Source organism: Thalassophryne amazonica, chromosome 2 (genome assembly GCF_902500255.1).
Source record: "Thalassophryne amazonica chromosome 2, fThaAma1.1, whole genome shotgun sequence".
Taxonomy (NCBI): Eukaryota; Metazoa; Chordata; class Actinopteri; order Batrachoidiformes; family Batrachoididae; genus Thalassophryne; species Thalassophryne amazonica.
In genome coordinates this window covers 72,463,334-72,478,025 of record NC_047104.1, presented here as the reverse complement: position 1 = coordinate 72,478,025, position 14,692 = coordinate 72,463,334, and the positions used below count along the sequence as shown (strand labels likewise).

Below are 14,692 nucleotides of genomic sequence, written 5' to 3'. Positions count from 1 at the left end.
AGGCCAACCTGTAGGCACCGGAGGAGGTGTGTTAGGGAGCAAATACCATAGCAGGCGAACACCTACCTGTGATCATATATATGAGGTCTGTCACCGAAAAAAGTCACCGAAAGCCGTCTGAATCTTCCGAATGGTTTCCACCTGGCTGTCGCCCAGTTTCTGGCAAAATTTGATGTGGCGCTGCTCCAGTCACTCCGTCTTTTTCCTTGCAATGTAAGGCTGCTTACCAGAAAATGATCCAATCGACAGGTGTGAAAAAGTTCATGCATGCGAACGAAGGTTCAAGGTTTGCTCATGCAAGCACACGTGATTCAAATCCATCAGGTTTTTGCAAAAAATAAAAAGGTCCGATACTTTTCTAACAGACCTCGTGTGTGTGTTAGATATATAGATATATATAGAGAGATATATAGATATAGATATATATATATATATAGATATATATATAGATAGATAGATAGATACACACAGTGAGGAAAGTAAGTATTTGAACACCCTGCAGTTTTGCAAGTTGTCCCACTTAGAAATCATGGAAGGGTCTGAAATTTTAGGTGCATGTCCACTATGAGAGACATAATCTAAAAAAAAAAAAGAAAATCTGGAAATCACACTATGATTTTTTAATAATTTATTTGTATGTTACTGCTGCAAATAAGTATTTCAACCCCTGCCAACCAGCAAGAATTCTGGCTCTCACAGACCTGTTAATTTTTCCTTAAGAAGTCCTCTTATTCTGCACTCTTTACCTGTATTAATTGCACCTGTTTGAACTTGTTACCTGTGTAAAACACACCTGTTCACACACTCAATCAATCACACTCCAACCTGTCCACCATAGCCAAGACCAAAGAGCTGTCTAAGGACACCAGGGACAAAACTGTAGACCTGCACAAGGCTGGGATGGACTACAGGACAACAGGCAAGCAGCTTGGTAGAAGACAACAACTGTTTATTTATTTTTTTAATATTATTTATTAGAAAGTGGAAGAAACACAAAATGACTGTCAATGTCCCTCGGTCTGGGATTCCATGCAAGATCTCACTTTGTGGGGTAAGGATGATTCTGAGAAAGCTCAGAACTACCACAGGAGGACCTGGTCAATGACCTGAAGAGAGCTGGGACCACAGTCACAAAGATTACATTAGTAACACATGATGCTGTCATGGTTTAAAATCCTGCAGGGCAGCAAGGTCCCCCTGCTCAAGCCAGCACATGTCCAAGCCCATTTGAAGTTCACCAGTGACCATCTGGATGAACCAGAGGAGGCATGGGAGAAGGTCATGTGGTCAGATGAGACCAAAATAGAGCTTTTTGGAATCAACTCCACTTACCATGTTTAGAGGGTGAGAACAACCCCAAGAAAACCATCTCAACCATGAGGCATGGGGGTGGAAACATCATACTCTGGGGGTGCTCTTCTGCAAAGGGTACAGGATGACTGCACCGTATTGAAGGGAGGATGGATGGGGTCATGTATTGCGAGATTTTGGCAGACAAACTTCTTCCCTCAGTAAGAGCATTGAAGATGGGTCATGGCTGGGTCTTCCAGCATGACAATGACCCCAAACACACAGCCAGGGCAACTAAGGAGGGGCTCCATAAGAAGCATTTCAAGGTCCTGGAGTGGCCTGGGCAGTCTCCAGACCTGAACTCAATAGAAAATCTTTGGAGGGAGCTGAAACTCCAAACCTGAAAGATCTAGAGAAGATCTGTATGGAGGAGTGAACCAAAATCCCTGCTGCAGCGTGTGCAGACCTGGTGAAAAACTACAGGAACTGTTTGACCTCTGTAACTGCAAACAAAGGCTACTGTACCAAATATTAACATTGATTATTACAGGTGTTCAAATACTTATTTGCAGCAGTAACATACAAATAAATTATTAAAAAGATCATACGTACATTGTGATTTCCGAATTTTTTTTTTAGATTATGTCTCTCACAGTGGACATGCACCCAAGATGAAAATTTCAGACCCCTCCAAGATTTCTAAGTGGGAGAACTTGATGGTCGGTGAGAATTCCGTGTCTAACTGGCGTGCATTATTTTCGTGTATACGCACACGTAGTTCGGCGAGTTAAGTCACTGTTATAATCACTCCGCTCTGGTCGTCACCATAGCAACGCGCAAATCAGTTGGCGCAGATCAGCTGTGTTTTGACAGGTGAATGACAGAAACGCGATAAAACATGGATTTCCAAGTGAATTTTAATATTTTTGGCCAAAATAAAACATTTGAGGAATGGAAAGAGGAGGAGAGCAAACTAGAAGAACAGCAAAAGTAACGGTGTAAAGATTTAACATCGGACGAACTGGACACGATTGAAGACAGGAAAGAAGAAGAGAACGGTTCTATCCTTGCGGGCTGCCGAGCGCTCCACATCAAAACAGCGAGCGTAGTTTCTGGACCTGTTGCCAGAGTTTGCCACAGCTCCACACAGCAGAGAGGGGGGCAGTGTGAGTGGCCCGCTGCGGCACAAGCCCGCAGACACGGTAAGCGCATCGGAGATAAAACATAAAATAGTCCCAAATACTCAGACATTTTTATCAAGTTCTGTTAACTTAAATAAATATTTGTGTGTTAGCTCACTGTGTGGGACCATGATATAAGCGGATTAAACAACCTGAAGCTGTGCATTATACGGTTTGAATGCGAATTCAAGATGTTTAATCCTTACATAAACCTTACCACTGAAAAAACAATGGGCTCGAGGCCTCCCTTTTTTACGAGAATACTATTGTGCTTCCCAGATGAGATCATCAATATGTTTGTGTACTAAAGACAACATCACAGGATGGAAAGATTTGGAGTGGACAACTATTAAAGCAATACCAGTTAAAGCCTTATTAGCTGACATCAAAATGCAGAATAAAATTCACTTAACAGGTGAACCCATATCACATGTAATGATATCTGCCTGGAATTAAGAAATTAAGATGTGTGGTTTGGTGGACACCTCAAAAATCTTTAGATGGTGTGCATATGATTCAGATTTTACCCCTAATCAACATGATGACAGGTTCAAGAGTTGGATTATAAAAGGTCTGACAGATTATTATTAAAATGTCCAAGTGGAGGCACGCCAATGTTTTGAAACCTTGCAAAGAACACATGAATTGGGCTCCGATTTTCGGATCAGTCACTATTTTAATCAGGACTTAAAAGTGAATTTGAACAATCTAGGATTGGTGGAAACATTTAAATCATTAACTGAACCTCAAGCACACAACAAAATCATATCAAGATTATACAACAGAATCCTGTGGTGTAAAAAAGATAACACTCTATGTCAAAGGGAAGTGGGAAAAAGAAGGTAACATGATCATTTTGGTGGAATGTTGGAAACATACCTGTAAGATACAATGGAGATAAAACTGGCTCAAATGTTTGGCATGAATTCTGTTGGAAACTATAAGATTTTTCATTACCCCCGCTCAGAAAATGTATTGGGGCAGGGGTGATACTTGTTAGAGATGTGGGGAGAATGGTGCCAATCACTTTCCTATTTTTTGGGGACTGCTAAGTCATTTGTCAGTATTGACAAATGACTTAGCAGTCATACTGCCTTACTGTGACTATGTATGTGACTATGTACAGTATGCTAAGTCATACTGCCGCAGGGCTCAGTGCTGGGTCCTTTGTTGTTTATAATCTATATAAATGATATAAGTTGGGTGTCGAGGTCACTGAGATGTGTCCTTTTTGCGGATGATACAACTTTGTTCTGTAGCGGTGAAAATCTTGAACAGCTTCTGGACATAGTGGAGAAAGAACTGGAAAAATTTAAGGTTTGGTTTGACGCTAATAAGTTGTCACTCAACCTTGGGAAAATCAAATGTATTATATTTGGAAATAAACAGGCACCCAAATGTAAAAATTTAACTATAAACAATAAGGTAATTGAGTTAGTAAGAGAGAATAAATTTTTAGGTGTTATAATTGATAATAAACTTAGCTGGAAACCATATATAAATTATGTGAAATCAAAATTGTCAAAAACTATAGCCATTTTGTATAAAGCCAAAGACATACTGCCACAAGAAGGGTTACTTACTTTATATCATTCTCTGATGGTACCAAATATGACATATTGTGTTGAGTCATGGGGAAACACTTACAAATCAAACACCAATCCAATATTCCTTTTGCAAAAACGAGCCATACGAATCATCTGCAATAAACATTATCGTGAACCAACTCATTCTCTATTTGTGTCTTTAAATTTATTAAAATTCATAGATTTGGTCGATTACATTACAATTCAAACTTTGTTTCGAGCGAAAAACCAAGCCTTACCGAGACATGTCCAGAGTCTGTTCAGATTGAGGGAATCCAGATATAGTTTAAGAGGTTGTGCAGTTTTTATGAAACCACCAGTAAGAACAAATGTAAAGGGTTTTTGTGTGTCTGTGGTTGGGGTGAGGAAATGGAACGAATGTTCAACAGAAGTTAGAATGAGTGGTACGTTAGTAAGGTTTAAGAAACTACTCAAAAAGAACATCATGTCTAAGTATCATAAAGAAGCAAATATAATTTGATTTATAGGGAATGTTCAATTTATAAGTGGGATTTATTGTATATTTGAATGTGTGGGTATGTATATGCATATGTAGATATATAGATATATAAGTGACCATGTATATGTATGTATATATTTATGTATGTAAAGTATATACGTATGTATATAGGTATATATGGCACAGCCTAAGCAGAGGGTCACCCCCAAGAGCCTGGTCTGCTTGAGGTTTCTTCGTTATACGGAGTTTTTCGTCACCACAGTTGCCTAGTGCTTGCTCTGGGGGATGGCTGGTAAGGTTAGTCCTTACTTGCGTAAAGTGCCTTGATTTGACTTTCTTGTGACCTGGTACTATATAAATATAATTATAAGTGAATAGTATATTGATGTGTATGTCTGTGTGTCAACATGTAGTAGTGAATTTGTATTTATGTAAATATGACTGATTAGAACTGATGGACTTGTACTAGCAGGGGTGGGCGCTAATAAGCTTTGCTTCAGCCCACAGCCTTTCGGACTCACTAGTTTTGTTTATGCGTTTGTGGAATTGTTGATTTCTGAAAATCTGTTAACTGCAAACACATAAGAATGGTTTGTTCATGCAGATCGAAAACATTCCCACCTGTGTATGTGCAAAAGTGTCTCTGCGCATGACAGCAAGCGCCTTAAATTGCCCCAGCTGTGCAGTTTGGCACCTAACACTAGGATTTAAATGTGACTGTAATTACAAGTTGGAAAAAAATCATTCCCAGATACATGAATACTTAAGTAACATTAATGCTGACTTCTAGCAGAAATGCCACAGCAGAGTTTTGACTCTCAAGACTGTTCTGGGCTTCGTTTTAACGCAATACTGCCATCTTGTGGCAATCTGACTAAAACGCATCATTTTATTCACGATTCATTAAACAAATCTGTACAGTTAAAAAAACCCATGACCCACAGCTAAAATCGATTTGTTTACCTATTTATTGACTAATTAGTCGTTACAGGGTGTGTGTGTTTTTGACCGCAGAGTGTGGACACACTCACCGTGAGAAGCACTGATGACAGATTTCTCTCAGCAGTTTTTTGGACACGCAGCACGCCAGCGGCTCTGCAGAATACACCAGTTCTCCTCTATTGATCCCGGCTGTGGCCCGGAGCCCGTTTCCTTTCCCCGGACTCACAAAACGCTCCAGTTTCGCTGCCATTACTGTTTTTTCCCTCCACGTGAAACAAGTGTTTACTTCTACTACTTCTTCTTCTTCTGTAGAGTTTATTGGCGGTTTGCAAACCGACACGGTGCTTTACCGCCACCAACTGTTTGGGTGTGGAGCATTAAGGAGGAAATATGGAGATAAGGGACGGGGAAGGGGGGTGGAGAAAATTACACTGTACTATGTTCTTTTGGATAACCCTGTTTCCTTGAAATATGCCAACACATGCCTCCACGCCGATGGTGTAAGTGTAGAGAAAAGAAAATAATCCCTGTAATAGTGCAGCAGATAACAGAATTTTGACAGAGGAATCATTCAAATGGTAAAGCAAGCACCAAATTCGTCACAAATACTCCATAGACATTACTCTTTTGAGGAAAAAAAAAAAGGACTGGCCAGTTGGATTTTCAATAGGCGGGCAGGTAGGGGTCAGTTGAGGAATTACACAGGGGTCAAAAATTAAAGATGCTCCAATCATATTGAAAACAATAGCCTACAACATTATTTGACTGATCATACAGATTCCAAAAAGGTACAGTTTGGACAATCTACGACTGAATGTTCTGTTGTTATGGGGTAAAAACAGCAAGAATGGTGACAAAGGTTGATTTCAGTTTGTACAGGAGTCAAAAGTTAAAGTTACTCCAATTTTGGTAAAAAGTGGAGCATATTATTGGTTGAGTTAATAGGGTTTCAAAAAGAAATAGTAATTAAGGATGGCACCTTGTGTCATCCTTAATTATCATGTTATGGGGTAACATATGTCACATGTCACAGAATCCAATGGACGTTGTCATTGTTTGAACTTTACTTTGGAGACCAAGCATTGAAGACAGTCAAAATATTCCATTTATTAATCCTATTAGAATTGTAAAGTCTTCATTAAACTGAATGGGTCTCCTGAAGTAGCTAAGGTGCTGGTTATTAAGGACATAAAAGAGCTGCCCGGGATGGTATGCAGGGGCCGGGGAACGCAGGCGGTCTGCATGGGCCTTGGCCCTCGTCCGGGCTTTGAGCAGGGCAGAGCGAGCGGTACGCCACACCAGACGGCACCTCCTCAGATGGGCCTGGACTGAAGGCACCCGACCTCTCCCTCCACTAGCGGGAACAATGGGGGCTGGTACCCCAAACACACCTCAAACGGGGAGAGGCCGGTAGCAGATGATACTTGACTATTGTGAGCGTACTCGATCCAGGCCAGATGGTTGCTCCAGGCCGTCGGGTGCGCGGAGGTCACGCAGCGGAGGGCCTGCTCCAAATCCTGGTTCGCCCACTCTGCCTGTCTGTTCATCTGAGGATGGTACCCGGACGAGAGACTTACGGTGGCCCCCAGTTCCCTGCAGAAACTCCTCCAGACCTGAGAGGAGAACTGAGGACCACAATCCGAGACGATGTCCGATGGAATCCCATGCAGACGCACAACGTGGTGGACCAGGAGGTCTGCAGTCTCCTGGGCCATCGGGAGCTTCGGGAGGGCCACGAAGTGGGCCGCCTTGGAGAACCGGTCCACTATTGTGAGGATGGTGGTCATGCCCTGGGACGGCGGGAGGCCCGTGACGAAGTCCAGGCCGATGTGAGACCAGGGGCGATGAGGCACGGGCAAAGGCTGGAGGAGGTCTGGGGCCTTATGATGGTCTGCTTTACCCATGGCGCAGGTGGTGCAGGCCTGGACGTATTCCCGGACGTCGGCTTCCAGAGACACCCACTAGAAGCGCTGCCGGACCACTGCCACGGTTCTTCGCACCCCTGGATGGCAGAAGAGCTTGGAACCGTGACAGAAGTCCAGGACTGCAGCCCTGGCCTCTGGTGGGACGTACAACTTGTTCTTGTCCATGGTTAACAAAAGGTCTACAAAATGCTTGTAAAAAGAAGAATGTTGGGAGGGTGTAGTGACACGGACCCACAACAGGGGGCGTTAATGAACGGACAATGGATGAGCCAAAAAGTAACAATTTAATGTTGTGAATTGCACAACGGAATACAGACAATGACAATAGAGGAGTACAGTCAATCGTATACAAGGTGACGTGTGGGCAGGCTCGAGGATAGAAGACGTCTTTTCAGAGAAGAGCCGGATCCCACACGGCCTCCACCGGCAGCGGATCTGAAGAACACCGGAGCCGCCAAGTCCCGAGTCCCAGGTGGCCACCGTCTCCAGCTGTCAGACCAGGTACTGCTGGCAGAAACAGAAACAGTCAATGGTGGGTGTGTGAAGACACACCCAGTAATCGCCCCTTGATTAGTTCCTCCGGGAGGGAAAACCTCCACCTCCAGAAACAATTTCACCCGTGCAACTCCTGTTAGTCTCTTTCCTGGATGGAGTGAGAGGCGAAGAACGTCGCCCTCTCAGTGTCCGCCAATCCAGCCTCCGACAGAGCCCACAGGAACACGGCTGCACACAGAACAATATTTTTAGTCAACAATAATCACAGCAGAGAAGATTACCTCGATTGGTAGCTGATTTCTCGGCAGTTGCAGTCCGGCCTTTATTGTGATGGTGATGTGTGATGAGTGACAGCTGGTGCTGATGAAGAGTGACAGCTGTCACTCCCGGTTGCTATGACGCCCTCTCGTGCTTGAAGCCCGCACTTCAAGCAGGGCGCCATCTGGTGGTGGTGGGCCAGCAGTACCTCCTTTTCAGCGGCCCACACATCAAAGAATACGTTATACAGACAATTTGTTAGACTAAGGACAAAAGAATCTGAACATAGATATAAATTATGTAAAAACAAACTAACTAATATAATCAGAGCCAGCAAGAAATTATATTATACCAATCTATTAAATAATAATTAAAATGACACCAAGAGAATCTGGGAAATTCTTAATACTATAATCAAAAATAAGGTAAGAGGTAATTCTTATCCAAATTATTTTATTGATAAGAACAAGGACATCTATAATATGTATAACATAGTTAATGGTTTTAATAACTTCTTTGTTAATGTTGGACCCGACTTGGCAGCAAAAATTCCCGATGGTTGTAACAAGGAGCAGGAATCACTCATAAAAATCAATCCAAACACAATGTTTATCTCCAGTGTTAGTGAAGCCGAAATAATAGATATTGTTAATAAATGTAAAAATAAAAAATCAACTGACTGTTATGACATAGATATGAAGCTAGTAAAAACAATAATCAAAAGCATATCAAAACCCCTGACTCATATACGTAACTTGTCATTTCAAACTGGGACATTCTCGAACAAAATGAAGATGGCAAAAATTATTCCACTATACAAAAATGGAAATAAACATATCTTCACAAACTACAGACCGGTCTCTCTACTTCCACAATTTTCCAACATTTTAGAAAAGCTTTTTAACAACAGGTTAGGATCCTTTATAGAAAAATATAACATAATTAACGAATGTCAATATGGGTTTAGGTCTGGTAGGTCAACTTCACTTGCAATAATTGAAGCAATAGAAGAGATTACAAACACCTTAGATAGTAAAAACTATATAGTTGGAATATTCATTGATTTAAAGAAAGCGTTTGACACACTTAATCACTCAATTCTATGAAGCCCACCTCAAAAATGAGGTGGGCTTCATAGATAATTGGCAAAGCTTCTGGGGAAAACCTGGTCTTGTTAGGAGAGACGGCATCCATCCCACTTTGGATGGAGCAGCTGTCATTTCTAGAAATCTGGCCAATTTTCTTAAATACTCCAAACCGTGACTATCCAGGGTTGGGACCAGGAAGCAGAGTTGTAGTCTTATACACCTCTCTGCAGCTTCTCTCCCCCTGCCATCCCCTCATTACTCCATCCCCGTAGAGACGGTGCCTGCTCCCAGACCACCAATAACCAGCAAAAATCTATTTAAGCATAAAAATTCAAAAAGAAAAAATAATATAGCACCTTCAACTGCACCACAGACTAAAACAGTTAAATGTGGTCTATTAAACATTAGGTCTCTCTCTTCTAAGTCCCTGTTAGTAAATGATATAATAATTGATCAACATATTGATTTATTCTGCCTTACAGAAACCTGGTTACAGCAGGATGAATATGTTAGTTTAAATGAGTCAACACCCCCGAGTCACACTAACTGCCAGAACGCTCGTAGCACGGGCCGAGGCGGAGGATTAGCAGCAATCTTCCATTCCAGCTTATTAATTAATCAAAAACCCAGACAGAGCTTTAATTCATTTGAAAGCTTGACTCTTAGTCTTGTCCATCCAAATTGGAAGTCCCAAAAACCAGTTTTATTTGTTGTTATCTATCGTCCTCCTGGTCGTTACTGTGAGTTTCTCTGTGAATTTTCAGAACTTTTGTCTGACTTAGTGCTTAGCTCAGTTAAGATAATTATAGTGGGTGATTTTAACATCCACACAGATGCTGAGAATGACAGCCTCAACACTGCATTTAATCTATTATTAGACTCAATTGGCTTTGCTCAAAATGTAAATGAGTCCACCCACCACTTTAATCATATCTTAGATCTTGTTCTGACTTATGGTATGGAAATTGAAGATTTAACAGTATTCCCTGAAAACTCCCTTCTGTCTGATCATTTCTTAATAACATTTACATTTACTCTGATGGACTACCCAGCAGTGGGGAATAAGTTTCATTACACTAGAAGTCTTTCAGAAAGCGCTGTAACTAGGTTTAAGGATATGTTTCTTCCTTTATGTTCCCTAATGCCATATACCAACACAGTGCAGAGTAGCTACCTAAACTCTGTAAGTGAGATAGAGTATCTCGTCAATAGTTTTACATCCTCATTGAAGACAACTTTGGATGCTGTAGCTCCTCTGAAAAAGAGAGCTTTAAATCAGAAGTACCTGACTCCGTGGTATAACTCACAAACTTGCAGCTTAAAGCAGATAACCCGTAAGTTGGAGAGGAAATGGCGTCTCACTAATTTAGAAGATCTTCACTTAGCCTGGAAAAAGAGTCTGTTGCTCTATAAAAAAGCCCTCCGTAAAGCTAGGACATCTTACTACTCATCACTAATTGAAGAAAATAAGAACAACCCCAGGTTTCTTTTCAGCACTGTAGCCAGGCTGACAAAGAGTCAGAGCTCTATTGAGCCGAGTATTCCTTTAACTTTAACTAGTAATGACTTCATGACTTTCTTTGCTAATAAAATTTTAACTATTAGAGAAAAAATTACTCATAACCATCCCAAAGACGTATCGTTATCTTTGGCTGCTTTCAGTGATGCCGGTATTTGGTTAGACTCTTTCTCTCCGATTGTTCTGTCTGAGTTATTTTCATTAGTTACTTCATCCAAGCCATCAACATGTCTATTGGACCCCATTCCTACCAGGCTGCTCAAGGAAGCCCTACCATTATTTAATGCTTCGATCTTAAATATGATCAATCTATGTTTATTAGTTGGCTATGTACCACATGTTGTGTGTTGGGGGGGCGTGGCTGGATGTTTTGGTGTTCTTTTCTTTTCTTTGCTCTCCAGGTGGCATGAGGGCTGATTTGTCTGTGAAGAAGGTGCTGGCTGAAGAGTCTTCACCCTCATCAACATCATGGAAAGCACCTGTGATTGGTGCTCACGTGCAACCTGGACGACTTGCAGCTGAAGCACATAATTGGACGGCGTTCTGCATTTAAGTCATGTGTGATTTGAGCAGAACTGCCGGGAACTCGACCTTGTGACGTTCGTTTGTGAGACGCTGAGGACCGCGCCTGGGTTTTGACACATCAAGCCCGTGAAGCAGGGAGGGGTGAGGACACATGCTGTCAGCACACACTAAAGGTAATTAAGTGTTTAAGTAATTGTTGATAGTAACTTGGTGTTTTGTTACACAGTATACTGGAATTGTGAAGAGAATTGTGCAGTTTGCTTCTCACTGCTGTGGCGTGAAGGATAAGTGATCCTCCACTTGTTGTGAGAAGCTGCTCATTTGCATAAAGTAAAAAAAGGACACTGACCTGAGTGTGTTGCTGATAGCGTGTGTTTATTGGAAGATATAGTTGTATCTGTTGACTTACCTCACCATCTCTTTGCTTCACAGAGAATCAGTTTGTCGTGTCCACCTGAGGGGTGTTTGGCGGTGGTAGGAAGTCCAGGAGCGCCGGCTTTAATCCTTGCGGGCGCTGGAGAGCGAGCCACGAATCACTCCACCAGAGGGACATTGTTTTTATGTTTTTACACTTTTAAGCACAGGTGAATAATAAATAGTTTCTGTTTGGAACCGCTTTCTGGTTATTTTTAGCGCTGGGTCCTGTCTGACGCAGGTCCGCTCCTCAACCCGCGTCGACACATAACACCACAGGCTTTTAAGGTGGCAGTAATTAAACCATTACTTAAAAAGCCATCACTTGACCCAGCTATCTTAGCTAATTATAGGCCAATCTCCAACCTTCCTTTTCTCTCAAAAATTCTTGAAAGGGTAGTTGTAAAACAGCTAACTGATCATCTGCAGAGGAATGGTCTATTTGAAGAGTTTCAGTCAGGTTTTAGAATTCATCATAGTACAGAAACAGCATTAGTGAAGGTTACAAATGATCTCCTTATGGCCTCAGACAGTGGACTCATCTCTGTGCTTGTTCTGTTAGACCTCAGTGCTGCTTTTGATACTGTTGACCATAAAATTTTATTACAGAGATTAGAGCATGCCATAGGTATTAAAGGCACTGTGCTGCGGTGGTTTGAATCATATTTATCTAATAGATTACAATTTGTTCATATAAATGGGGAATCTTCTTCACAGACTAAGGTTAATTATGGAGTTCCACAAGGTTCTGTGCTAGGACCAATTTTATTCACTTTATACATGCTTCCCTTAGGCAGTATTATTAGACGGCATTGCTTAAATTTTCATTGTTACGCAGATGATACCCAGCTTTATCTATCCATGAAGCCAGAGGACACACACCAATTAGCTAAACTGCAGGATTGTCTTACAGACATAAGGACATGGATGACCTCTAATTTCCTGCTTTTAAACTCAGATAAAACTGAAGTTATTGTACTTGGCCCCACAAATCTTAGAAACATGGTGTCTAACCAGATCCTTACTCTGGATGGCATTACCCTGACCTCTAGTAATACTGTGAGAAATCTTGGAGTCATTTTTGATCAGGATATGTCATTCAAAGCGCATATTAAACAAATATGTAAGACTGCTTTTTTGCATTTACGCAATATCTCTAAAATTAGAAAGGTCTTGTCTCAAAGTGATGCTGAAAAACTAATTCATGCATTTATTTCCTCTAGGCTGGACTATTGTAATTCATTATTATCAGGTTGTCCTAAAAGTTCCCTGAAAAGCCTTCAGTTAATTCAAAATGCTGCAGCTAGAGTACTGACGGGGACTAGAAGGAGAGAGCATATCTCACCCATATTGGCCTCTCTTCATTGGCTTCCTGTTAATTCTAGAATAGAATTTAAAATTCTTCTTCTTACTTATAAGGTTTTGAATAATCAGGTCCCTTCTTATCTTAGGGACCTCATAGTACCATATCACCCCAATAGAGCGCTTCGCTCTCAGACTGCAGGCTTACTTGTAGTTCCTAGGGTTTGTAAGAGTAGAATGGGAGGCAGAGCCTTCAGCTTTCAGGCTCCTCTCCTGTGGAACCAGCTCCCAATTCGGATCAGGGAGACAGACACCCTCTCTACTTTTAAGATTAGGCTTAAAACTTTCCTTTTTGCTAAAGCTTATAGTTAGGGCTGGATCAGGTGACCCTGAACCATCCCTTAGTTATGCTGCTATAGACTTAGACTGCTGGGGGGTTTCCATAATGCACTGAGTGTTTCTTTCTCTTTTTGCTCTGTATGCACCACTCTGCATTTAATCATTAGTGATTGATCTCTGCTCCCCTCCACAGCATGTCTTTTTCCTGGTTCTCTCCCTCACCCCCAACCAGTCCCAGCAGAAGACTGCCCCTCCCTGAGCCTGGTTCTGCTGGAGGTTTCTTCCTGTTAAAAGGGAGTTTTTCCTTCCCACTGTCGCCAAGTGCTTGCTCACAGGGGGTCGTTTTGACCTTTGGGGTTTTTACATAATTATTGTATGGCCTTGCCTTACAATATAAAGCGCCTTGGGGCAACTGTTTGTTGTGATTTGGCGCTATATAAATAAATTGAATTGAATTGAATTCTACTCAATAAATTGGAAAGATATGGTATCAGGGGAGTGGCTTGGAACTGGATTCAAAGCTATTTAACGGAGAGACATCAGTTTGTGCAGATGGGTGCATTTAAATCTGAGTGTTTGGGCATCCCTTGTGGGGTCCCACAGGGATCCATACTGGGTCCACATTTTTTTAAATCTTTATATAAATGACATATTTAATGTGTCACAATTATTAAAATTATTATTATTTGCAGATTATACCAATATATTCTATTCCAGTGATAACTATAGCAAACTTATTAATCTGGTAAATAGTGAATTAATTAAGCTGAAAACTTGGTTGAATATTAATAAATTATCCCTAAATATAAATAAGACTAAAGTCATGTTTTTTGGAAATCATAATGTCAATTCTAATTTACCAATAAATATAGACGGTGTCGAAATAGATAAAGTGTCAGAAGTCAAAATTTTAGGGATAACCATCGATAGTAAATTAAGCTGGAAATCTCCTATCAGCCACATACATAAAAAAGTTTCCAAGAATGTCTCTATTATGTACAAAGCAAAATATTTTCTGGATCATAATGCATTATATTTATTGTATTGTTCTTTAATCTCTCCTTACTTAACATACTGTATAGAAATCTGGGGTAACAATTACAAAAGTTTGCTACATCCCCTCTGTATAATCCAAAAGCGGGCAATAAGAATCATCTATAAGGTAGGATATCTTGATCACACAAATAGTCTATTTTTGCAATCCAAATTGTTGAAAATGCCAGATCTTGTTAATTTTCACACTGCATAATTATTATATAAAGCCAGTAAAAACTCATTACCCAGTAATATTCTGAGTCTCTTCACCTAGAGAGAAGGAAGCTATAACTTGAGGGGATGTGGTAACTTTAAAGTCAAGGCAGTGAGAAC

At 41.0% G+C, this 14,692-nt stretch overlaps 1 protein-coding gene across 2 annotated transcripts in view; it reads right to left on the bottom strand.

Moving 5' to 3' along the window:
* smyd3 (SET and MYND domain containing 3) overlaps positions 1–5,761 on the bottom strand; it is a 316,927-nt gene extending 311,166 nt beyond the window's left edge. For both annotated transcript variants that reach the window (XM_034187931.1, XM_034187939.1), the window contains exon 1: positions 5,549–5,761. In XM_034187931.1, coding sequence (XP_034043822.1) covers positions 5,549–5,709 — 161 coding nt within the window. In that variant the 5' untranslated portion in view covers positions 5,710–5,761. The remainder of the gene's footprint in view (positions 1–5,548) is intronic.
* Between the last annotated feature and the right edge of the window lie 8,931 nt (positions 5,762–14,692).